Here is a 27,938-nt window from a genome sequence, read left to right on the forward strand (position 1 = left end):
CTCTCTCTCTCTCTCTCTCTCTCTCTCTCTCTCTCTCTCTCTCTCTCTCTTTCTTTCCGATTTGTGTTTTGGATACAAGGTCTTGTTACATAACTGTCTGTCCTAAGTTGCCCAGATTGACCTCAAGACTGTGTAACTCCTTTTATTCTCCCCCTGCCCAGAATTATATGAATGTACCACCATGCTTTGTTTTTCTTCTTTCTTTCTCCTTTTATTGAAAATATTTTTTTCATGTAATATATCAGATATAAACACAGAGACCAGAAGGAGTGGGGGAGTTAATGGAGATATTCCTTTTTTTAAAAACTCTATGACTCTTTGTTCTTTGGAGGCCTACCACTAAGATCCCAAGTAAATACATATGGAATCTTATTCTTACTCATGAATGTCCAGCTTTAGGTTGGCTTGTTTGTACCCAAGCTTTACTTAAGTTATTCCATTTACATTTTGCTTCTGGGCTTTTACCTTTCACTGTTTCTTAATATCTTTTCTTCTTATTTCATGTCTTGCTGTGTGGCTAGGTAGCTGGCTCCTTCTTTTCTCACTCCTTAATCTTTTTTTTCCCTGTTCCTTTTTAGAGCTGAGTATTTCAAATCTCTCAACCTCTGCATATTTTCTGGATCTCTGTTTATGTATCCATCTGCTGCAGGAGAAAACTTCTCTGATGATGGCTAAACAAGGCGCTGACTTATGAGTACAGCATAATGTCATTAGGAGTCATTTTAATATTACATTATTTCAGGAGCACAGTAGTATATGTTTTATCCTAGGTTACTGGGCTGTCTAGTCTCAGGTTCTTGGTAACCTAAGCCGAGTTAGGAATGGATTCCATCTTGTATGCTGTGGGACACACAAGCCAAGCTAAAACTGGGCATTCACGAGTAAGAATAAGACAAAGACTCCAGGTATATTTACTTGGGAGCTTGTTGGCAAGCCCCCAAAGAACAATGTTCTTGTACCCTATAAATATTTGTCACTTGTATTGGTTTAATAAAATGCTGATTGGCCAGCCAGGAAGTATTCAAGAATAATAGGCACGGGGTGACAAGAATAAGAGAATTCTGGGAAGAGGAAAGGCTCAGTCTGCAGTTGTCACCCAGACACAGGAAGCAATATGAGAATGCCTAACTGATAAAGGGTACCAAGACACGTGGCTAACACAGACAAGAATTATGAGTTAATGTGGATATAAGAGTTAATAAGAAGCCTGAGATAATAGGCCAACTAGTTTATAATTAATGTAAGCCTCTGTGTGTTTCTTTGGGACTAAATGGCTGCAGGATGGGACAGAAACCTCTGTCAACACTTGTGCATTGGACCTTAAGTCAAATCAGGTATTGTTTTGTTACTTCCATAAGCTTTATGCCATCATTGCACTAGACTATTGTGCAGGCAGGTCACCATTGCAGATCAAAGGCTTTGTAATTCAGTTGGTGTTTAGTTTTCTCCTTTTACCAAAATGCGGACTACCTTCCTGTGCCAAAGATGGTAACACATAGGGGTGAAGGCTCTTTACAGGTACAAATTCAACTTTTCTATGTTTCTATTATTTGGTGATTTCATTTATCATCTTCATATATATTAGAAGTTTCTACTATATTAGGTTACCATACTACCTGTGAAATGACCCTTAATTTTATCCATCTCTTGCCATATTCCCTCTCTTGTCCCCGTCTTCTCTCTCCTCTCCACTTTATCTTTCTGTTCCAGCCCCTTCCCTCATCCATCCATAACCATCTATTCTATTTTCTTTTCCTAGGGGGATTTGTCTGTTTCCCCCTAGTCCCTTACCATATACCTAACCTCTGTGGTTCTGCAGACTATATGTTGGTTATCATTGACTAATATCCACATATAAGTGAGTACATAGCACAGTTGTCCTTCTGGGTCTGAGTTACCTCACTCAGGATGATTTTTTTTCTAGTTCCACCTATTTACCCAAATATTTCATCTTTTTAATGGCTGAGTAATACTCCATTGTGTAAATGTATCACATTTTCTTTATCCATTTATCTGTTGAGGGATACTTAGGTTATTTTCTATTTCTGCTGTTATGAATAGAGCATCAATGAACATGGGTGAGGAAGTGTCTCTGCCATAGTATGAACCATAGTTTGGGTATATGCCCAAGAGTGGTATAACTGGATCTTGAGGTAAATAGGTTCCTATCATCTCGAGGAATTGCCACACTAATTTCCATAGTGGTACTCTCACCAGCAATGGGTGAGTGCTCCCTTACTCCACTTCCCTACCACTATGAGCCACCATTTGTTTTATTGATCTTAGCCTTTCTGAGTAGTTTAGATCAGGGAAGCACACAGAAAAGGTTGAGGAAATACTGAAGGAGTCAGAGGGGATGGAGGATACCAGGAGAACATGGCCTACCTAATAAACCAAGTGGGGCTTGTAGGGGCTCACAGAGACTGGAGCAGGAAGCCAGGGGCCAGCATGGGTCTGCACTGGGTCTCCTGTGTACATATTATGGCTGTTAGCTTGGTATTTTTGTAGGGCTGACAGTGGGAGAGGGGATGTCTCTGACTCTTTTACCTGCTCTTGGGACTCTTTTCTTCCTGTTGGGTTGCCTCATCTAGCAATATAGGGCTCTTGCCTTGTCTTATTGTATCTTGTTTTGTTGTGTTTGGATTTAGTTCATTGCAGACCTGCTCTTGTCTGAAGAGGAAATGGAAGACAAGTAGATCTGGGAGACAAGGGAGGTGTTGGGGGATCTGGAAGGAGTGGAGAGGAGAGAAACTGTCACTGGGATATATTGTGTGATAGAAGAATCTATTTCCAACAAAAAAGTGAAATTTCAAAGTAGTTTTGATTTATGTTTCCCTGATTGCTAAGGGAACATTTCTTTAAGTGTTTCCCAGCCATTTGAGAATTCTCTGTATAGATCTGTACTCCATTTTAAAATCAGATTGTTTCCTTAATATCTACTTTCTAAGAGTATATTTTGAATATTAGCCCTCTACGAATTTGCAGTTAGTAAAAATCTTTTCCCATCATATAGGCTTCCACTTTGTCTGAATGATGGTGCAGAAGCTTTTCAGTTTCAAGGTCCCGCTTATTAATTGTTGGTCTTAGTGTCTGTGCTAACAGTGTTCTGTTCAAAAGGTCTTTTTCTGTGCTAATGAGATCAAGACTCTCTCCTGTTTTCTCTTCTATGGGGTTTAGTGTATCTGGTTTTATGTTGAGGTCTTCAATAGAACTTTTGAGAAAAGAGATTAACATACTTGGGATTATAGGTCTTTGTATGCCAACTTTGCTTTAAGAATCTCTGTCTCTCTCTCTCTTAACTGAAAATAATTGTCTTTTTTTCAAATGTTTTACCTAATGGTTTTTTTTCTTCATTTTACATACCAACACACTTCCCCCTCCCTCCCCTCCTTCCACTTTCTTCCCACCCAACCCTGTATGTATCCACTCCTCAGAAAGCTAAGGCCTCCTGTGGGGAGTTAGCAAAATCTAGCATATCAAGTTGAGGCAGGGCCAAGCACCCCTACTATCAAGACTGAGCAAGGTATTCCACCATAGGGAATGGGTTCCCCAAAGCCACTTCATGCACTAGGGATAAATCCTGATTCCACTGCCACTGGTCCCACAGACTGTCCAAGCCACATAACTGTCACCCGTATTCAGAGGGCTTAGTTTGGTCCTAAACAGGTTCCCCAACTATCAATCCAGAGTCAGTGAGCTCCCACTAGTTCAGATCAGCTGTCTCTGTGGGTTTCCCCATCATGTTTCTTACCCATTTGCTTATATAATTCTTCCTCCCTCTTTTCAACTATACTTCTGGACGTTGGCTCAGTGCTTAGCTGTTGATCTCTGCATCTGTTTCCATCACTTGCTGGATGAAGGTTCTATGATGACAATTAGGATGGTCATCAATCTGATTATAGTTCAGGCAGCCTCTTCACTATTGCTAGGAGTCTTAGTTGGGTTATCCTTGTGGATTCCAGGGAGCTTCCCTAGCACCAAATTTCTTCCTAATCCCATAATGGCTCCCTCCATTAGGATATAGCTTTCCTTGCTCTCCCTCTCTGCCCCTCCCCAACTCAACTATTCCATTCCCTATGTTCTCCTCCTCCCTCCCCTTCACCTGTCCCTTTCTTCCCTCAGTTCCCCTACCCCTTTGCTCCCAATTTACTCAGGAAATCTTACCTATTTCCCCTACTAAGAGGCATCCATATATGTCTCTCTTAAGGTCCTTCTTGTTACCTAGCTTCTCAGAGTTGTGGATTGTAGTCTGGTTATTTCTTTTCTTTATGTCTAATATCCACTCATGAATGAGTACATACCATGTTTATCTTTCTGAGTCTGGGATTTTTTTTCTAGTTCCATCCATTTGTTTGCAAATTTCAAGATGGCATCTTTTTTTCTGCTGAGTAATACTCCATTGTATAAATGTGCTACATTTTGTTTATCCATTTTTTTTTGGGTGAGGGGCATCTACATTGTTTCCAGGTTTTGGCTACTAACGAATAATGCCTCTGTGGACACTGTTGAGCAAGTGTCCTTGTGGTTTGAATGTGTATCCTTTGGGTACATGCCCAAGAGTGGTATCACTGGGTCTTGAGGTAGATTGACTTCCAATTTTCTCAGAAACCACCAAACTGATTTCCAAAGTGGCTGTACAAGTTTTTACTCCTGCCAACACCCCTTATTCCACATCTTCTCTAGCATAAACTGTCATCAGTGTTTTTGATCTTATGTATAGGATGATATTTCAGAGTTATTTTGATTTGCATTTCCCAGGATGTTGAGCAATTCCTTAAAGGTCTTTTGGCATTTGAATTTCTTCTGTTGATAATTATCTGTTTAGATCTGTACCCCATTTTTAATTGGATTATTTGGTATTTTGATTCCTATTTCCTTCAGTTCTTTATATATTTTGGAGATCAGCTCTCTGTCAGATGTGGGGTTGGTGAAGAGCTTTTCCCATTCTGTAGGCTGCTGTTTTATCTTACCATATCATTACAGAAGCGTTTCAGAAGGTCCTATTTATTAATTGTTGCTCTCGGTGTCTATGCTACTGGTGTTATATTTAGGAAGTAGCCCTCATGTGCCAATGTGTTCAAGTCTACTTCCCATTTTGTCTTCTGTTAGGATCAGTGTAACTGAATGTATGTTGAGGTCTTTGATCCACATAGACTTGAGTTTTGTGCATGGTGATAGATGTGGATCTTTTACATTCTTCCACATGTTGACATCTAGTTACACCTATCTGTTGAAGATTTTTTTTTTTACATTGTACAATTTAAGTATCTTAAAGTCAGATAAAGATATAGTTTGTGGAATATTGCGTTTGTTTTGTAGTGAGTAACTCCTTGCATAAATAAGTCAAAGAAGGCACGCACAAAATTAAGGAAGGTCCTATAAAAATAAAGTTCAGCGGAGGTGAAACCAGAAAACTTTATACCTTGGAAGCCCACTGGTGAGAAATGAATGAAAATACCCATATAGCGATTTAGGCCTTAGGAGCCAGGGGGACAGAGTCACGGCCTAGCAACAAGCTGAATAAGCATGGGATGCATGTTTTGAACAATTTCAATTTACTGTTGTTTATTGGCACTATTTTTCTTGTTTAACTTAGTTAAAAGGAAAATATGAGGCATGCTGTGGTGGCACATGCCCTTAATCCCAGCTCTTCTAAGGTAGAAGCAGGCAGATCTCTGTGAATTCAAAGCCAGCCTGATCTGTAGAATGAGTTCCAGGATAACCAAAGCTATACAGCTTGTCAAAAAAAAAAAAAAAAAAAAAAAAAAAAAAAAAAAAAAAAAAAAAAAAAAANAAAAAAAAAAAAAAGAAAAGAAAGAAAGAAAGAAAGAAAGAAAGAAAAAGAAAATATAAAATATATAACTGGCACCTTAGATTTTATTAGGTCTTATATTTAGTCACATATTACTGTTTGGAACGTAGAACAAATGTAATCAATCAGTTTTTGCACAATACTGTAATAACCATTTGGATTGGAATTTCTCCTCTTTTATACAACTTTCTCTAGTTCTATGCAATTTTTCTCATGTATCTTGGTTACACTTTAAGAATTATCTAAAATGTTGATAAAAGTTTATATAAGAACTGGAAGAGCAAGCTACATTTCAACAAATTTGAATTCTCCTTCCTTGTCCTTTGAACTGTGTGATGGACTTGTTAAATAGCTTATCTATTACATCCTTAAACCTAAATTTTATGTGTATTAATATCTCCAAATGAAGCTACAGCTGACAATCAGTGTGTACTAGCCCACTCAGTGTGTATCTAAATTTCATTTTGAGTTTTCTAATGAATCACAGCTTAGATCAATGAACATGTTAGTATGTTATCCTTTTGTTCCTACCTTCCCTCTGATGGCTACTTTATGAAAACTTGATTTCTATAAATCAAATTTCATTTTCAGGACTTTTTCTGAATATTCTGAGTGCCTCAGAATAGTTTGGAATCGTCTCAAAGTCTAGCTTCCCTTGTAAACACAGCATGTGTTATCTAGAAGCTTTCTTATCCTAGATCAAGAACTGTAGCTCCAACCCCACTTCCCCCCCGCCCCCCCCCCCGCCACTCCTCAGGTGTCTTTCTTCACCCTGAACACCAGACATATGATGCATTATTTTAACACTGCATTGTAAGAGTGTCTGAGGATGTTTTGGTAAAGTGGGGTTGGTGATAAGCTGAAAATAGTTACAATAGGCTTGTCATCGAGCTTGATAATAACATGGAAAGGAATCACCATCTTTAAGTGGAAATGAATTGCTGAGGAAGCTCACAGAATGTCTTATGCAGAACCTTTAAACCCGTTAGACATTATTCTATTTGAAACAAGTTAGATAAGTTCATGAAAGAAATAAGGTGGATTCTGGGGTGGTGGCTGCTTCCTGAGGTTGGCAATGAATAATGGCTCTATCTTACTTGTTGTCAGAATATCCAGTTAGATGCATGGAGAGAAACGTCATTTCTGCATGTCAGCTCTATATAATTCTAAAGACTTGGCTATTTAGATATGCAATTTATAACATTCTAAACAAATATATTTAACTAGTGTTTCCTGATTTGAATATTTATATCATGCTATAGTACAGTGTTTCTCAACCTCCCTAATGTTGTGACCCTTTAGTACCAGTTCCTTGTGACCTCCAATGACAAAATTATTTCTGTTGCTACTCTATAACTGCAAATTTGCTACTATAATGAAGCATAATGTAAATATCTGATATACTGCATGGTCTTAGGTGATTTATAGGAGTTTCCAACCATCAAAGTGGTCAAGACCCATAGATCAAGAACTACTGTTATAGCTTGATGTATTTTTGTTATTTATTTGGAAATTTGGAAATGAAATATCATATTGTTCTGTATTTTCAATGTAGGTATGTGTCTTGTGCCCTGGGCTGTCCGTATGAAGGAAGCATTGCACCACAGAAAGTCGCAGAAGTAAGAAATATCTCCAGCCTTTATGATTACTGGTAAAATGATGAGTATTATTGGTAAATTTAGACAGTTTATTGTTTATTGAATTTCAGTAGCAGAGACCAAAGAGAAGTATGGCTGGGAAATTTTCACTGAAGATGTGCTTTGTTACTTAGCTAGTCATTTCATTTCAACATAGACCTATCAGCTATAACTGTTTAAAGGTGGGTGATAGTTGAGTCATGATTCAGATACTTTAAAGAGTAAAGAATTCTGTCTTGCTTATGCATGACCTTGGCCAAAGAAATGCTTTTCCCACGTCCCATCACAGTGTCAGACAGTTGTGCACACACATGTGTGCAGCTCTTTCTCCTTCATACTTACATAGAGCATGTGTTTCAGGGTTTCTGTTCATTTGTGCTCTTCATTACTATACGGGCTATGTTCTTATGATGGAAATTTATGGAAATAGATTGTAGTCATTAAGAACCTGTGTATTGGCTTATTGAATCTACTTATTGTATTCTAACTCTTTCTTTACCAATAATTCATATCAGTGAATGTCAAATACTCTACTTTGGAAATGAGTTTGGAAACTTATTTATAGATGAAGTATATTAATGTAAACTTTTGCTAAGATTGTAACTTTCCTTAAATTTTGTAATATAACACTGAAACAGTAAATGTTACATCATTAGTAAACCCCAAGTTATGTAAATTGAACTTTTAGTCCTGTTGAAGTAATTCCTTTTTTGCTCATTCATTGGAACTATGAAGATTACTGAATATTTTTCAAATGAAGACTAGCTTATTATGTCTTTTATTAAAGGTCTTTGATTAAAGAGGCAAATATATTAGGAAATGATGAAGCTTAGGTTTTATATCACTTTACTTGCATTCAAGACTGTGTTATGCATCTGCACAGACCATTTTACATTGTCTTTTTAAAGGAATATTTCCAAAGGAATTGATTTTGGGCCTTAAGACTTATGTCCACTTCTTGGAGACACAAGACTGTTTGTCCCCCTATTGCACTGTTCTAGCATAGAAGAGCTACATACTCATTTTTTTTATATCATAACAACTGGGGTGCTGCTGAAGTCTTGCAGACAGATTAGAAATATTAAAAAAAATCACAATCAGCGGCCATGCTGCAGAGGTCTTTGTGCTAGCCTAATACATTTTGTGAATTTATTCTTTTCTTTCTGAAATGACTATTTGAAACGTGATTACTTTTGCAGATGCTCAGCCTTCTTCACACTTAATGCCCCTGTTCTTTGCTTGCTCGTGGCACTCTCTTGAACATCTGACTTTTCCTTGCTTTGGAATGCTCTCTTCCTTTCACACTTCACTGGTTTGGAACCCACTAACCTTTGTGTGTGTGTGTGTGCTTTTCCAAACACATTTTAGACTCTCCCCTCTCACCCTTTTCAAGTTACTTCATCTCAAGGCACTCACACCGCCTCCTCTCTAACTGACAGCTCTAGGCCAGTGGCCACTGTCCTTTAGGCTCTTTGTCCAGAGTTTTATTTTAGTTTGATTTCTGCATATATCCATGATATTGACAAGAAAACCCAAACAAACAACCAAACAAACAAGTGGTCCTGGCCCTCTGTGCTTTCTCATCAGTCCCATCAGCTACCACAGCACTGGAATAAGGTGATTCTGGACAAGCACAAGTTGAATAAACAAAAAATCCTTTATTTTATTTTGCAGCCAAGCATGTCACAGTTATTTGTAAGTAGTGAGAGCATGCTGTCAAGGCTTTGGAAAGCATTCTAGATGAGGACATTTTGTCATCTTTATTCGGCAAATTAGTAATTGAAGCACCAGTAGATTATTCTCATGATCAACTCAGTATTAAAGGGATGATCTGGGTGAGAGCTAATAGTCAAATCCATACTTGTCTGATTATAGAACCTCTGCCCAAATACCATGTTGTCTTTGCACAGCCCACACTGCTTTCTCATTGCAGCGTTGGTTGTTAGGCTTGAAGATAACTTGAAATTTATCTGACATGAGCACCTTCACCCACGAGATAGAACATTTAAGCTAGGAATAATAAGTGATTGTTATTGCTAAGCTATTTAACATCAGAATTGAAATTACTGTTGGTGTCTCATGACCTCTGATGTAATACCCAAAGAAACACTACTTCCTGTGTAGACCTTCAATGCTTCTTTTCAATTACAGTTGAGAAATTTATATGAAATTACAGTTTAAACACGAATAGATAGATGGGTGGGCATATATGAAAACAAACTTGAACAGACAATGTAACAACAATTTCATCCAAAAATTTGATCCAGGGTTTAAAACTTAAATGACCATAAAAGAAGACCAGTAAACTGAAGCAAACACTTTCCACAAGCTTACCCACGACTCACAGGGTTGGAGTCAGCTTATTTCCATTTTCTTAGCAGCGGTTTGCCTTTCCGCAGGTCTCAAAGAGGTTGTACGGCATGGGCTGCTATGAGATCTCTTTGGGAGACACGATTGGAGTGGGCACCCCAGGCAGCATGAAGATGATGCTGGAAAGTGTCATGAAGGAAATCCCTCCAGGGGCTCTTGCTGTGCACTGCCACGACACCTACGGACAAGCCCTCGCAAATATCCTAACAGCTCTTCAGGTATTTGTAGTCTCGTGCTATGCTATAGGCATGTACGGTTATCTATGATATGAGCATGTTGAGAGTTTTAGTGAAATAAATTTATTAAATGCAAATGTAATGCTTAAACAATATGTATTGTATAGTTTATGTCAAGATTCTATGAGTATGATGTCTCAACAAAGTTACACACATGAAATATTTGTAAATGCTATCTAATTTTTTAGGAAAACAGATGTCTCATTACTATTTATATGATTTGGCCAAGTTGGTGGTCTTTAAATTTTAGAGTATAAATTCTACTAGATCTATGACTTCTAATTTCAATGTTTATGTACATCAACTATAAAATTTAATTCAGTTGAATATTATGACATGTTGAGAAAGTAAAGACACAAAACAGTAGCATGCACTGTTGTGATCATGAAACAAGTGATCTTTTGCTAATTTGGTTGCTCTGTGATGAATATATGTGGAGGGGGAGCAGAAACTATTTTATTAAAGCATTTTTCTAAAGTTTGCAAGCTCACATTGCATGCACACACACACACACACACACACACTTAGGAATTGAATGTAAAGCCTTATGTGTGCTAGGCAAGCACTCCACCACTGAGCCCACAACCTTGCTTTTAATCGAACTCTTGTTTATTTCAATCAAATAGATCCCTTTGTGTGGTTTAAGGAAAAAAATATAAAAAGTTAGAGTACTAAGAACTACTAAATTATATGCTATTCTAAGTGTGATTATCTAAAGAATAAATTTAAATGATTTTATTTTAAAATTTTCTTAATTGTATGAAAAAATAGACTCATTTGATGTCTGTACAGCTAAAATTTTGACAGAGATAATACTATTACAGTTTTGTTTTGGTAAGACTGAAAGCCAGTTTGTGAATTTTAATGTTACAATTCCAACATGTACAGTTATCAACAGATATTTAGAGATAATGCGAGGAGCTTATTTGACTTGTGTTCTATATGTGAGAAGAAAAACTATTAACTCATGATTTTTCAGGGTATGTGCTCCTGAGCACATGCCTAAGCTTTTCCCACAAGTCTGATATTTACTCATTATTTCTGTATTTTCACATTATGAGTAGTAACTTATTTATATAATATGCTTATTAGTCTATGGATGGTAGTTTGGTTATTGGGGATAAAGGCTTATAGTATAGAGTCTCAGAATATAGACAAAAGTCTTCATTGTCTACCTACTAATACTGCTTGTTTAGGTACTAAATATTTTTATATCTATTGTGATTTTAATTGTTAAGAAAAGCATATCTGCAGAATTATAGCAATATTATATATTGCTATTATTTACATTTATATTAAATATTTAAAACGATTAAGTAAACCACAAATTACACATACAGTAGTGTTCTCATGTAATGATACTAGTGCTGAAAAGCTATTGTCTCCAAGGGATCTGGTGGTCATTGTGATACCTTAATGGGAGGATTAGCTATATGCTCTGATGCTGCTGTTATCAAACATGTATGTTGCTAATATAGAACAATACACCACAGAAGTTATGTCTAGTACATATAAATATATTGTAAACTTGGATATATAATTGTATAAATATGGTGTTTACAACTAGTTTTGACAACTAAAGTATGCAAATATTTTTGGTTTATGTATTTTTAAACTCTTTCTTCCTTTCTTTTCTTTTTTTTTGTTTCTTCCTTTCTTTTCTGTGTGTGTGTTTGATGCTGGCCATCAAACTTGGGGATTCCTCATATATGCTAGGCCAGTGTTCTAATATTGAGCAGTAAGCCCAGTCCTACTGCTGCTAAAGAGCCTACTGAGAATCAGTGCAATATTATGCTTGTACAACCTCATATATTTCATTTTACAGAATCAAGAGGCCATGCAGAGTGATCCACTCTGTAGTTTGTGTAAATACATTATATGACGCACAGTGATGGAACCTAGTCACAATGCATTTCTCAGAATGTCATTATATATGTTTGTACTTGTTAAAATTAACCTACAGAATAAGAAGAAATAATTCCCAGGGATGTGTGTGTTTCAAGAACATAAAAAAATAATCACTGAGGCAAATATCTTGGGAAGATGGGGTGAAAGATTAGATTGAGGTTTAGAGAATTGATTTGTTGAGTGGCATACTCTGCATTCTTTGCATACGTTGGGGAACATTGGAATCCTGTGCTGGTCATATAGGGGAACATTATACATGTTTGCATCTAAGCACGTGGGGAACATGAAAAAATATTTGTGTTCAAGACTCCTCAAAAGAACGCACTCTTAATCAAAGGATAAACAACAACGGCACGATTCTCCCCATGAAGGATAAGCATGCTTATCTTTCATGGCATTGACTATACATGGAAGAGAGATAGAAGTCCTCTCTTTGTGTATCATAAATTTTGTAGCCCTCATGAGTTCCGAGCTTGGCTTTACATTGAATTTGAAAGTTGAATTACTGTCAAATAGTTGTCTATCAGTAGGACCCTTCATTTCTAATCACATTCTGAAAGGATTCTAATCTATTTCTGTTTAAGCTAAGCTCTTGGCAATGTGTGTGTGTGTGTGTGTGTATTGTAGTCCTCAGTAACTCCTTTTGTCATCTGTAAAAGCTCTAAGAACCTGTGATTATATATTCTGTCATACCCATCCTAATATAAATAAGCTCTATGTATATATGGAAGGCAGAAGACAGAAGGGAGGCAAGATGGCCTGGGAAAGGAGTGATATTCTTCCAACTCCATAAAATCCAGGAACTTCATTTGTAGTTTCAGTGTAAACATACAGATTAAAAAGTGTCACAGCAATTTGTATATTAAGAAATATATTGTGCATAAATGAACTATTGAGAAAATGGTCGAAAGCGGAGGTGGGCAAAGGAAGCTAATGTTTCAAAATTATTTGTTTATTTTTTTCCTGTGTATCAGTTTTCCTATGATACTATATGGTTGCATATAGTTTGACGAGATATCGACAACCAAAGGAAGACACACACTCCCACTTTCTGGTAACTGTGCATATTTCAGACAATCTTTCAGTCTTTTATAATTTTAAATTGATTGAAGACAGATGGGTGTGGCATTGGGATGTCTCTGTAGACAAATGTGGGTGCTGGTCTTTAACAGTCCTACAAGAAGAAAAATCTACCAGAGACTATTTTTAGCCCCAACTTTTAATAGAAATGGCAGCAACAACAATAAAAGAGGCAGGTTTAAATTTAGATAACAAGAACCAAAAATCTTGGAAAAAAATCTTAAAGTTTCAGTGCAGGGGAAATGAGAGAGCCCAGCTTCATTAAGAACACAGCTAACCTTGGCTTCAGGAGGCAGCGGCCATACTTCATTTTAATGGAATCTTTGAAGTGGTTTCTAGTAAAATTTGTGGTGGAGGTGGAGTGGATATCATTTGCTTTAATTCAGGGGTGGAGAAACTGTTTGCAGTGTTCCAAACTAGAAGTTACTATTAGGCGAAGAGACATGTACTAAGCAGAAACTTGGCTATCGTGGTAGGAAACAAAGGGGATTGATAAAAGGAATGTCCCCCTCAGTCTGGAAAGCACAGTGAATCAACTACTAGAGGAGCCTTTCTTGGATTCTCAGGTTTTATGTGTCTTTTATTGCTTAAACATGTAACTCAGAGGACCACATGGGTATGTGAACATTAATAATTCATAATTATCAGATATTTTAATGTAGAAAGATTATTCTGATTATAGATACAAGTGTGGGATATTTATAACTACTCAAAAGCAATAGAGCAAGAAAATGAGGTGATAAAATGTACAATAATTTAGTAATGAAAGAAACATACATGGACCTATATATGTGTTTCCAATTTTATGTAGAACCTGAGTTTTACTCTGTTTCATATTCCCCAAGTCCCTAAATAAAACACCAGTTTAACAAATTGGTTAATCTACTTAATATAAAACAATTGCTCATTTTTCTCTGTTAAAATGTTTTGAGCCTTCATAATTGGGTAAAGTAGGGTAAAACGAATGAGATCCAATGCTACAAATAACAGTCACATGTTAATTGCTAGCATAGAGACAGAGCAGAAAGGCCAATATTTCTCATGAAGAAATACTACATGCTTTTTCTTAAATTTAATAGACCTCTAGCTAGTGTGCCTTTCCTTATAATGCTTTCCATATGTTTATTATTCTCTTTTAGAAAGACTAAATTATTAACCTAATTTTACATCAAAAGCATTCATGGTTTTATGTAGACTCTTACTAAACCATGTTAAAATGCCACCAAACTGCAAGTTTTTCTTATTGTAATTGGTTTATGTGGTTCTCAAAGAGGATTTAAAGCGATTTCCTCTACTACCTAGCCAAGTCTTTCTCTTTTTTCACTTCCTACTTGTTACAAAGGATGTAATTGTGCAAAACTGAGACAAGTCACAGAATTTCCAGAATTTCTTGATAATGGTACACTTGGTTGGCAAACTCGTGGCACTCAATTGCGATTACTTCCTTAGCCAACACTATTAACTTTTGGTGTGTATCTTTTTTAGAAGCAAAGACACAGTACAGAGCATTGGGTAGCAAATATATTTATAAATATATGCGTTATATATTGCTCATTCATTTGATGCATTTTAAACAGCTAAGTAAACAGATATACAGCAAAGGAAAGGATGCAGGGGACTTCTAGGGTAAGATGGGAAGCTTCTTCTGCCATCTGCAAATAAGAAGTGGTAAGGCCACAGAGGAGATCCGATATCACGAGAGAGAGAGAGAGAGAGAGAGAGAGAGAGAGAGAGAGAGAGAGAGAGAGAGAGAAGTTATGAAGTGACAATACAGTTACAGATCCCAGAGGGGTAAAAAGTCACCACCAAAAAGTAGGAAATGTCCTGAGGAAATTATTTAAGTAAAGGACTAGAGGACAAATATGGAACTTCACTATAGAAGACCAAGAGAGCCTCCTTCATATCATCTCATTGTTAAAAATCTAAGTGTGCCGCAGAAAGATGAGACATGTGTGCTATCGTGAGAAATCTATCAGAGTAACACCAAAACTTCAGCAGAAAATTTCAGGCAAAGAAAGAAGAGACAAATGTATATCAAAGCTGCCAAACTACTGCTGTACCCAGAATATTGTTTTTTAAAACTGAAGGAGAAGCAAAGACATTCCATGATAAACAAAAGCTAAAACAATTTATAGCAAACAACTAAGTCAGCCCTGCAGAAGAAAACCACACCAAGAAGAGAGATAAAATCACAACCGTGAAAGGCTGGTAAGACTAAATCTTTTTTATTTTATTTTTAAACAATCATCTTTTATATACCAATTCCAATTCCTTCTGCTTCCAGTCCTCCCACGCCCCTCCATCTTCTCCCCAACCCAAATCCATTTATTATTCAGAGAGGGTAAGGCCTCCCATGGGGAGTCAACAAAGTCTGTCACATCACTTGAGCAAGGACCAAGGCCCTCCCCCTCTGTATCTAGACTGAGCAAGGTATCCCTCCATAGGCAAGAATAAATCTTAGTAAAAGAACAATAGACAAAAAGAAACTGTGGAGATTGAACAATATATTTTTTGAATGATTGGTTGGCTACTAAAGATAACAGGGGAGAAATGATTTTTTTTAAATTCTTGCAACAAATTAAAATGAAACATGAATAATGAAAACCTGTGAGACACAATGAGGGCAGTTATAAGTAGGAAATCTTTGTCTCTGTGCTAGGGCATCTTAAAAGAGATCTCAAATAAACAATCTAGTCATGTGGTTTTGGTCCTAGACAAAGAAAACTAGCCAAACAAGGACTGACGGGATGTGGAGAACTATAATTAGCAGTGCGGAGATACACAAAGAACAACACAAAGGGTCAAACAATAGGGAATTGGTTCTCTGAAAGTAACAGAGTCAACAAATGGTTTCACTAGTCAAAAGGAAGTGCAATTTAATAAAAGTGGAGATTAACCATAGGGTATTTCACAGATTTTTGTCAGAGAATAATTAGAGAAAATTTTGGACTATTTCAACAAGTTGAAAAACATACAATAGATAATTTTTTAAACACATGTGGCCTATTTAAATGAACCAAGAGAATGCAGATGACCAAACACAGTCTGAGAAATAATGAGGCTAAGGCAGTAATGAAAAATTTCACAACAAGAATATTCCTGGAACAGATAGATTCACTGCCAGTTTCTAGCACCCCTCCAGGGAACTGACTCCAAGATGAATTTTCCAGAAAAGCTCTCAAAAACAACAACAAAAAGAAATGATGACGACAAAAAAAAAAAAAAAGGAAAAATCCTGGACCAATTATTGTAATGGATATAGCTACAAAACTTTTCAGTGAAATACTTGGAAATTTGATTCAATAGAACAATGAAATGATCTTATGTCATTATTAAGTGGGTTTTAATCCAAAGTTGCAATGAGGATTCAACAGATAGAATATATTGTATCTCTTTATGGTAAGAGTCTTGAGGAAACTAGGTGGGAAAGGACAGCCCCATATAGTACCGCTATTCTCCTCAACAGGCAGTAACAAACTGCCTCCTATGTTCTTAATTTTATATCTTGTTTATTTGATTTTATTTTAAAAATTTTATTCACTTTACATACCAGCCACAGTTCCCTCTCCCTCCCCTCCTCATACTTTGTTTTATTGAGAGACTGGATCTTTCAGGAAGAACTGTGACTCACCATGAGGCTGCTTTATTATTGAACCCCAGGAATTCACCTGTCCCCCTTCTCCAGGGCTGAGGTTACAAGACTTGCTAGCAGGCAGGACTTCGTACCTGAGTATTGGGGGCTAGTCTCAGACTTCTTAAATATGCAAAGGCCTCCACCTGGGTGCTGGGATTCCAGGGATATAGTACCATGTGAGCCTTCCACGCAGCTTAAGTAGTTAACAAAACAAAACAAAATTATGTCCAGGGCCGTTTTTTCACAGGCTTCTCTAATCTTCCCGTTTCCTGAGTACTCCTCATAGCATAAGACAAAACCATTGAAAAAATAATTTACTTAATATGAAAAGTTATTAGTAGGCAGTTATTCTGTTTGAACATATTTAAAAATTAAGTCAGTACAACTTAAATTTATAAGCTGGGGTAAAACTTGATTCTTACATAAGCCCATTAAAATGATTTACTGAAGAAAACGATGTGGCTGAAGAGGTGGCTCGGTGCTGAAGAGCGCTTGCTGCTCTCGCAGAGGACCTGAGATCTGTTTCCAAAGCCCATGAGAGATACCTTTACATGCATCTGTAACCCCAGTTCCTGGGGACCCACCAGCATCTGCACACATACAGCAAACATTCACACATCACACATATACACATAATAAAAATAAAAATTAATATTTTGAAAAGGAAGATGATATTTCTTTCTATAAAAATGCTTTTCTTATCTGTGTACCTATTAGGATACAGATTACCATACGGAAGTCAATCAGTAAACACTTTGATTCAGTGAGCAACCTGAAATAATTCAGCACATTTGACCCACGTAATTTGTACTGAAGAATCCGTTGTATGGTGAAGAGACTTATAAGGAACTGGAAACGTTGGCTGCTTCCAGAGAGGGATTCCAGAGTGTGTGATTTGCCATTACTGAACTCTCTTACTGCCTTTCCAACTCGAACTTAACCTTCACTGATACTGTGAAATTAATAAATACTGGTATTGTGCATTGTGAGGCTGCTTTCAAATACTGAGCCTTTTTAATCTAACACCGCAAATTGCTTTCACCTCATCAAATCGGGACTGGAAATAGTCTGGCCATCTATGAGAAAATTATCCAAATAATAAAGCTAAGATATTCATGCTTATTCATGTATAAAATATTAAAATGTATTTATTTTAAACAGGTGGATACCTTGAGAAATTTCTTGGGGAAAGTTTTCCCTGTAGGATGTGGAAACTATTTTTAAGACTAATTTCATGAGGTTAAAAAAAGAAGAATGTGGTTTAAATAGTGTGTCTGAGAACTACTTCCCTTTTACTTTGCTCTCACAGTAGCTACAAGAAACTAAATAAGTCTCATTGCTCTTGATGTGATTTTGCTCCAGTAAGCGTTCTTGGAGACATTTGTTTATATAACCCAAACTTACTGTTTTCAACTGAAAGTCTGAGCCTATACGAATAGATTTTCTGTAAAGACCAAAATGTATTTGCTTTTTCTTTTAAAAATTATATATATATACATATATATATATATATTTCATATGCCTGTATGTCTGAGTACCATGTACATCCCTGGAGCCTCTTGAGGTCAGAAGAGGGCATATGATCCCCTGGGACTGTACTTACACACAGTTGTGAGCTGCCATGTGTGAGTCCTGGGAATAGAACCCTGGTCCTCTGAAAGAGCAGCCAGTGTTCTTAACCACTGAACCATCTCTCCAGCACTCATTTCCTTTTGCTACACAGACATACTGAAGCACTTCTCCTTGAAAATAATGTAAAAGTGACCATAGACTATATTAGTATGCACTTCTGCTGTAAGAAAGACAACATGATTTTAGAAAGATAACAGATTAAGCAAATAACGCATGAATTTTGCATTTCCAACAAAATAAATCATTTTTATTACTAAGACATCAGTCCAATAAAGATAAAAATACAAGCCTGAGTCCATTCAATGGTGCTGGCATTTATGTTTTTAGGACTGATCACTTGGCATTGGATAACCAACCAGGGGCTCATCCCTGGGGTGTAGTAATTCTTATTCTCACGGTCATTAATTGCTTGTAACTTTCATCTAGATGGGGCCACCCTCTGCACTGGAATGCTAAGCAGTGTTGAAATTGTTTAGGACTTGTTTAGGCAGGCCTGATACAGTCTCAGAGCAGACTTCCTGGTCGTCTGATTCTTATCACATTTCTGTTTTCTCTTCCACAAACTATGTCCTCTGAATCTTAGCTGCAGGAGTCATTTTGCAGTTCTAGCTGCAACGCTCTCCTTCTGCTACAAAAAGAAACTTTGTTGTTGAGGGACAGTTTACGTTTATGTGTGGGTGGAAGGATACATATTAACAATATAGTTCGGAATTAGACTGGGCAAGCAAAGCAGCAGCAGTAGGTTCTCCTGTGGGATCATGCCCTTACCAGCTACATTTAGCTGGCTACATTTATAGTGTCAGGCATGATTGCCCCCCCCCCCCCCCCCCCCCCCGTTAAGAGACTTTGGTTCTAATTAGACAGCTATTGGTTACCACCAAGATACTGTCTAGATAAATGGATGGAATTAGAATATGTTGAGTGATATAGCCCAAACCAGGAAGACAAACAGCATGCATCCCTCTTATCTGTGGTTCCTATCTCCCCTTCTTCAGGTGGGAGTATTGTACCTGGAGTAACTACACAAACAGGAAAGTAAAAAAGGACTGTGTTGGGGAGAACCCCACATAGAGAAATAGAAGGATACAGGGGATATAGAGGGGAGAATAGGATATGGGGAGGGAGCTTTGGGGGGGCAATGTGAAAAATATATAGGGAATCATTATTTTATATTTATCTAAAATCATATATTTATATATGTGTGTGTTAATATCTATATCTTAAAATGAAGTGACACCAGTTAAGGTGATAATAATCTCCCCAAGAGCTGTAGACTGTCTTAAAAAAAAAAAACCAAAAACAAAAGCAAACAATAACAACAAAAATCAAAAACCAAAACCTCAAGAAACAGGCATGAAAAACCTCCTTTTGAAGTGCTGGGCAGGGAAACTAGGAGACACCCAAAATAATATAAACTAGTTATTGCTGTTGTTGCTGCTCTTGATCACCTACTTACCTCCCAGAAGTAAAGGCAAGTCCCTGTTGCTGAAGATATCCCACAGTGGACACAGTGGATTTTAATGCAGGTGTACGTTGTTGATTAATTTAGCAAAAGTTATAGGTTAAAATGAGCTCAATTGAACAAGGGAGTAGACACAACTTATATATGGATAATTATAATTATTTTTATTTTTACCCTCTTAAAATTCAGACTTCAATGGTTGAAGTAGAAGGATTTTCTTAAAAATAATAACTTAGGACTTAAGGAATGACTTATTGTTGAACCTTGCTTAGCATGATCAGTTTCCAGAGTTCAATATTCAATTTAAGTAAATAAATATAGATAACATTGCGTATTCTAATGAGATTCTGTACTAATACACAATTGAGAGAGGAGGTTAGGATTTGCTTCAACCAGGACAAAGACTGATAAACAACCATGAGGTACCTGAATTTGAACCCCAGAGCCCAGGTATAATAGTGTGTATCTGTAATCCCAGCACATCTACGTCAATGTTGTCACAGAGGTAGCAGAATCCCCAGCTTGCCAGCCCCCCAGCTTGGCATGCAAAGTGGCAAATAACAAGAGATTCCAACTCAAACAAGACGCAAGATGAGGAACACCACCCAAGGCTGACTTTTGGCCTCCACACGCATGCCATGGCACACATACCTACCCCTGGATGCTCACTACAAAGCTGTTATACAGACACAGAAATTTTTTAAGGCAGAAACGGATGTCTAAGAAAAAATAGTGGAAAAAGATATGTAGTTCCATAAAAATAGTTTAGAAATTTCTTAAACTTGTCCAGATTTTTATTAATGCTCTGTATTTAGTGAGCCATACCACGTGGGTTCAAATGTAAGCGGGCAAGTGTTATAATGGAGGCATATAGGCAACACCGATATATAGGCATGCTGTTAGGAAGGAAAGGCCAGTTGTTCTAGTTTGCTTCTATTGCCACGATAAACACCAGCACCAAAAGCAAATTGGTGATGAGAGGGTTCGTTTCATCGTACAATTTATAGTCTGTCATGAAAGGAGTCAGGGCGGGCACCTGCCAAAGAGGAATGCTGCCCCCAGGCTTGCTCTCCATGCTCTAAATCCACCTTCCAGATCCCAGCACCCACAGTGGGCTCTGGCACTTACATTAATTCTCACTTGAGAAAATGCCCCCACAGATTTATCTTAAGGTCAGTCTCAAGGCAGCATTTTCTCAATTGAATTTCTCTCTTCTCACATGGTAGTAGTTAATGTCAAGCTAACAAAAACCTAAACAATACACAGGTTATGAGCTTACAATGTGCCTCTCAGCAGATCATATGCCGACTGAAGAGTAAAGGCCATTGTCAAGAGTGTAGAAAGGCTGCAAATGGTTGTCCCTGCTCATCAGGTCTGAGGTGAAATGCTCCTGCAGGCCCACACATTTGCACACTTCTTCCCAATGATGGTGCTGTTTGGGGAGATTGTGAAGCTATTTAGATAGGGTTCTTAGCTGGAAAATATAAGCTCATATGAATGAGATTGGAGGATTGTTTCGGGGTTTGACTTTTAGTCCAAATTGTTGCATCCTCAAACAAACTCTCTGTCACCACAGCTGGGGGCTCTTCTCATCACCACACTTTTCCTGACACAATGTACTGTATCCTCTGAACAGAGATCCTGAGTAAGTCTTGAATCTCTTCAGCTATTTTTGTTAAGTAATCTGTCACAATGATAAGTCACTAATAAAAGTCATTGGTACTGGACATAGAGGAAGATGCCTTTAATCCCAGCATTCTGGAAACAGAGGCTAGCTGATCTCTTGAGTCTGAGGCTAGTGAGTTCCAGGACAGCCAAGGTTACACAGATGAATCCTCTCTGAAAAAACATAACACAGCAAAACAGCAGCAACAAAACCACAAAACAAAACAGTTGATACTGAGAAATGGGGTATAAGAAACCTGTCTGTTTATCGAGCATTTGGAACTAGTTTGCTGGAGAAATGTGGAACATATTGGAACCGTAGACTAGAGCATCTGCAGAGTGCTACAGGCAGAGTTACTGTGCAGTTACAGAGGAAAAGCAAAAGAAAAAAGCCACTAGAAAGTCATGATGACCCAGGCTATCGGGTTTCAGAGGAGAATAAGGACTCCATCATGAAATACACTAAAGGTCCTTTATGCTATATTCTGGCAAAGAAATGGAATATGTTCTTCCTGTGTTCTGAAAGCTTCATTTGGGCTGCTTTCAGAAGAAATGAACTGTTTTGTTTGGCAGAGGAAATTCCAAGACAGCATAGTATTCAGGTTATGGCAGTTATTACTCATTTTACTTTGCAACATTTCCAGTTCTTCTGTGGGATATTCCATCACAAATTAAGAAAAGCAACTAATGACTATTGCGTAATATATGATCTACATGTGGAGAGCAAGCCCGATGAGCATGGCCCTTCTATCCATAACCTTTGTCTTTTGGTTAGAGGTCACTTTGGTGATGGTCTCTGAGGTCCGTTTTAGCTTAAGTAGACTTGAGATCAAGGCACTTACTTAAAGGTCTGTACAGTACAAGTCATTGACACAGGCGAGTAAAAGAGTTCAGTTAGTGAAACAAGGGCACTGGCAGCCTTAGTCTTTTAGTTTTTAAATTTGATAGGAGAATACTAGTGAAAAATGATTTTCTAAAGGTATACTTTCCCCTAAATATATTGAATATATCAATTTATCATGAAAAGAATCTGACACGAAATCCCCTTTTAGCCAGTAACATGCCATCGGAAGCTTGTCTAAATAAAGCATGGTCTAGTGAACAAGATTTCCACGTAAGATGAGTCAATAAAATTGAGCTGAATTTTTCCCCCCGCAAATTATTTGGTAGTTGTCATATCACTGAAAGATAAAACATATGTAAACTATTTCCTAGACGACGCCCCTCCCCATGTATGTTATGTACCTGCACACGTGTACAACTGTACATACATGTATCTGAGCATGCCTGTGGAAGACTGAGGTCACTGATGCTTGTCTTTCTTGTTTGCTCTCCACATATTTTTGAATACAGGGTATCTCACAGAACCAGCAGCACTGTGGTCCCAGAGGTGTGCTGCTGTGTCTAGCATTTATGTGGTGCTAGGAATCTAAACTCAAGTCCTGGTCCACTCTACTGATTGACCCATGTCCCAAGGCCAAAGGGAAAAACTGTGTAAGTTGCTTTAGAAGCAGCCATTGATGCAGAGATCCCAAATGTAACGTTAATGCAGTCATGAGGCATTCTGCTCCTCTCTACATTCCAAATTTATTTATTTTTAATTTTTATCTTTTTGAAAAACAAAATAAAATTTTATCATTTTCCCGTTACATTTCCTCTCTCAACCGCTCTCTTGGACTCCTCCCAACCTCTCAGATTGATAGCTTTTTTTTTTCTTTAATTATTGTTGTTATGCACACATATGCATACATATATAAATACAACCTTTTTAGAGATTTTTTATTGAGCTTTACATTTCTCTCTGCCTTTAGAATTAATTTAAAGTATTGCTGATATGCATATGATTTCAGGTCTGGCCATTTTGTATTGGATAGCCAATTAAGGCACTCATCCTTGGAGAGACTAATTAATTCTTCCTTTCTCAACAGTCTTTTGTTGACTGTACTTCTTTGTTTAGAGGAGAGACCCATGAAGTTTTCTCTCCCTCCACATTAGCATGTCTATTGAAATTGCCATTGTTTGGGTCTTGTTTATGCAACGATTTCTACAAAAGACTGTTTCAGAAGACACTCTGATATTCTGACTCATAAAATCATAACGTTTTTAGATAGATCAGTAGAAATAGTCAGAAACAGTGATTGTAAAACTAATTTATCAATATAATAAAAGAAAAAGATTTATGATAATCTCTAATGATTTAGAAAATCATTGACATTCTTTCCACCCTTAGCCAAGATCTATGTGCAATTTATACCCGAAGGGAAAATCGAGTTTCTCCAAAGGAGTGTCACTGGGTTATCATCCACACTCCAGGACAATCATCTCCAGAAGTAACTGATCAACAAAAATGAACTCCATGTGAGAGAGGAGGGAGGACTTTTGTTCTGTTTTATTTTGTTTGTTTTACTGTTCTTTAAATGATTTTCACTTTTAATTTTGTTTTTAAGAGAGGGAGAGATAGAAAACAGGAAGTTGGCTATTGCCATGAAGAGGATCTGGGAGTACTTTGGGTGGTGATATGATCAAAATATAGCGTAGGAAAGCAAAGAAAATTGTTGACATTCTTAACAAATAGGAGATTCTAACCAGAACAGAAGTACAAGACATAGACAGGAAAAATCTGTAATAAAAGAGTCTTCATTCCAGATATCCTATTTCTATACTCAAAATCTTCAAAAAGATTTTAGGAAAATTGCTAAAATCAATAAATACAACAAGATCACTGTAGACAAGCACAATATATAAAAATCATAATATGTATGGGTATGCTTAGCTGCAAAAACTTATTGCAAGATGTACTAAATTTATCACTATGTAATCATTAAGATATGAAATAATAAGACATTTATCTAGCAATATATTTGATTTTTCATAAGTAAAATAATACTATGGAGAAAACTAGTATTTAGGTACATGGAAAGATTAAATTTCTGGCATGGAAGACTTAACATTTGAATAAATGACAACTTTAAGTTGATCTATTTATTCATGCAAAACTTATAAATTCTGTGTCAATTCTGTGTGAGTAGACATAGACAATGTGTATAATAATAAGATTATGAACACATGGACAGAAACTAAGACATAGTTTGGAGAAAATAATACAAACAATCCCATGCTAACATAAATTAAGGTGCTTTAGACAGGCTTCTTGGCAAGCTGGCATGACAAAGGAAAGAGTAAAAACCTGAAAGACGTCATGAGAAACTACAAAGCAACATATAAAGCAATATTTCCAATCTGTAAGGTTCAAATAAGACAAAAAAATTCCCACCCAAATATTTTACATTGTAATGCGTTATGTAAAAAATGGAATTATTTGAAATTTCTGAAAGAAGGGGGCAAATGATCTGGCAGAGCTTACAGGAAAACCCAACATATTAGTAGTGTTCCATTTACTGTGTAGGGAGTAGAAGTATGTTCATTTAATTATTTAATTAAAAAATAAGTTTCCACACTTAAAGTGACAGAAATATAAAAATTAAAAAACAAAAAGGGGAGGATAAAGTATTCCTTTATAGCCACACTTGGGCTTCTGGCCGTGACTTTCTGAACCAAAGCTATCAATGAACATTTAATAAAACTTGATCTTTACCCCTAAAAGTTATTCTAGCCAGTGCCCATCAGATCTTTCCGTCATTTGAGAATGCAATGAAGAGACCACTTGAGTAAATAAAGCCCCCCGGATGTGTTTGCACAACACAGTCTGTGGCTGGTGAAATATTCTGTGCTGATATTTCTGAAACCGGAGACCGGAAACACACAGTGAAAACGAGACCTTTTACAGTTCTTGCGCCAACATCAGCATCAATTACAGTGCTGTGTGGGAAAAGTTGTAAGAAAGTTTCCTGGTTTCGCAAGTCAGCAGATATTTTAATTGTGGCAGATGGGACCCCAAAACTTTATAGCCTTCAGCAACAAATGGCTCCTAGACATTAAACTGATCCCTGATAAAACAACTCTGAGGTTATGAGAAGGCTACTCGGCCAATTTCATCTCTCTGTGGGATCCACTGACATCTGGTTCAGCTGCGGAAGCTGGAAAACGTCTTTAAAATTCTCTTGACAGTAAAAATGGACATGTGGAAAACATTCTAATCTGTTAATCTTTGGTGCTCCTGAACAAGGGACATTTGGCTTTAAGCTTCATGATGATAAATATGAAACTTCCAGATCTAGTTGTAAATAACCTAATGGCATTTGAATACAGAATAGCACTTTATTTCCCAATGGTACCAAAATATGGATATGCACCTGCATTGACGAAAGGACCGAAGCGGCTTTACGCTCTTTGTTTACACCTGTGTTAATAATTTGTCAACTTTTACTTTGGTTTCATTTGGTCAGTGAAAATTAGCAAACGGTGGCAAGTAAATCCCCTGTCTCTTCACTCTCTTTCATTCTTCCCTCTGTTGCTCTCCATGCTGGATCAGGAGCCTCCCTTTCTCCCCTTCGTTGTATTACATATTTCAAATAACCAAGAAACCAAATAACAGAAGCAGTTATTTTATAATGCCGGTAAGTGACCTTCAGGGTCACTACATAGATATATTAGGGTGTGAACAGGCTAACATGTAAGAAATTGCATGTGTCTCTCTGTCTCTAAACAGATAAACAACTGTCTTTACAAGCAACAAATTCTAGAAAAGATTTATATTTTGTAGCCCCTACAAGATGCACAAAACTATCCCAGAACAGGGTATGGTGCCCACTCCTTGATTGTGGTGGTTAGCTTTTCTCAACTCGAAGTCATTTGTGAAGAGAAACGCCAGTTAAGGTAGTGACTCCATCAATTGACCCATAGGCGAATTTTCAGGAGCCTTTTCTTGATTAATTACCAGTGTGGAAGAGCTCAGAGCACTGTGGGCGGTGCCACTTTTGAGTGGCATAAGGAAGCCAGGCAACAGCTCTCCTACTTTGAGTCAGCCCCTCTGCCGCGCCCACCTTGTGTTCCAGATGCTTTGTGGCTTTCACTTCTAGCAGTTTATCTCTTTTCCTGGTGCTTCTGTCACAAGGTCCTTCTTTTCAGAATGAATAGATGTGTTGAAATTTTTATATACTAACCACAAATGCCATGGATTTAAGCTCAGCAAAGAAAAATATGAAAGAAATATTGAATATAAATGTAGGTCTATATAATTACCCATCAAACATAAACTACTCAAGAGTCTTTCTTTTCTAGTCCCAAGAAACATGATGTCTAGATAAAAATATATTAATAAGGAAACTCACTTATAAATATGTAAGTTCAAGAGAATAATGCACAGCAATCATTTCTGACAAACTAAATTTTTTTTCCTTCTGTTACTGTCTATTGAGTTTTAACCTCTGAAAAGCAAAATGTCACATGATGGTTAAGTGCAGGGCTTTTAAACATGTACATCTAAGATCTAAATGTTACTCTGTTATCTTGGACAAGCTACCAAAGTTGCCTGTTCCCTGTGTATTCTCATATGTAAAGCTGAAATACAAATAGCTTCTGAGAGTGTTAGTTTTTCTTCTCTTTTCCCATTGACTCCATTCTTTGGCTCTCAGTTTTTTGCCTCCATAACTGAAGCCAATAAAATCACTCAAGAATATAATTTATCTTTCCAATAGAAGGTAGGCTTCGGAAGTCTGTACTGAATCTAAAGGATGAGTTTATATTCTAATTTTATAAGAGTTTAGTGTATGGGTAGTAGTACTCCTCTCCTCTCCTCCATGTACCTGCTCCCATGTTTCCACCACTCCTCAAAATCATGGACTTGTATTGTTTAATTATTATTGTTACATATACCACGCACATGAATTTATAAATATAACTTACTGAAGTGCTATTTGCATCCATGAGTGTAGGGCTTATCATCTGGTGTTGTACAGCCTATCAGGAGGCTCATCCCTGGAGAATACTGATTCTACTTCTCTCTCCAACCACTAGATTCCATTGACTCTCCTCTAGAGGCGAGGCTAGTGGCATTTCCTCCAACCACACTGGCATGTCAGCTTGCGTTGTACATTTCATGTTGTTGAGATTCCATGGTTGTATATAAAAGCCACCACCTTGGGGAAGACATCTGGTCCTCCATCTTTCCAACCCCCTTTCTGTGTCGGTTTTGAGCCATAAATGTAGGGGTTGTGTTGTAGATGTGACAGTTCGGAATGGGCACCTGTTCTCTGCACTTTGACCTGTTGTGGATTTCTGTAATGTTTTCTGTTTGAGGGAAGAAGAAATTTCTTTGAATTGTGTGGGTATAAAGATAAATATTTAGAATAAAGTTAGAAATTATACTGGCTTAGAGAAGTGATAGTAGTGGGTTCTTTAGAGCTCATGGTCTCGTCAGATCTGGAGAGTGATGTAGTTCTATATCTTCTTATTCTTATCCTTCCACACCACTCTTCCTCTGTTTTATTGCTTTCCACCACCCTCCCCATTTTTTTGTGGTATTTTGTACTTACCTCTTATCTGAAGTTACTCCAGGTTATGTACTCATAACTAAAATTTCAGAGATAGGATCTAAGAATAA

General features: G+C 37.2%; 1 protein-coding gene across 1 annotated transcript in view; it reads left to right on the forward strand.

Annotated features, from left to right (window-relative positions):
* Hmgcll1 (3-hydroxy-3-methylglutaryl-CoA lyase like 1) overlaps nucleotides 1-27,938 on the forward strand; it is a 118,049-nt gene that overhangs the window by 58,059 nt on the left and 32,052 nt on the right. Inside the window, exons 6-7 of the mRNA XM_050127306.1 lie at nucleotides 7,368-7,431; nucleotides 9,849-10,037. Of these exons, the coding sequence (XP_049983263.1) occupies nucleotides 7,368-7,431; nucleotides 9,849-10,037 (253 nt within the window). The remainder of the gene's footprint in view (nucleotides 1-7,367; nucleotides 7,432-9,848; nucleotides 10,038-27,938) is intronic.

This window comes from Alexandromys fortis, unplaced genomic scaffold (assembly GCF_014885135.2).
Source record: "Alexandromys fortis isolate MF-2015 unplaced genomic scaffold, M_Fortis_MF-2015_v1.1 scaffold_22, whole genome shotgun sequence".
Classification (NCBI taxonomy): Eukaryota; Metazoa; Chordata; class Mammalia; order Rodentia; family Cricetidae; genus Alexandromys; species Alexandromys fortis.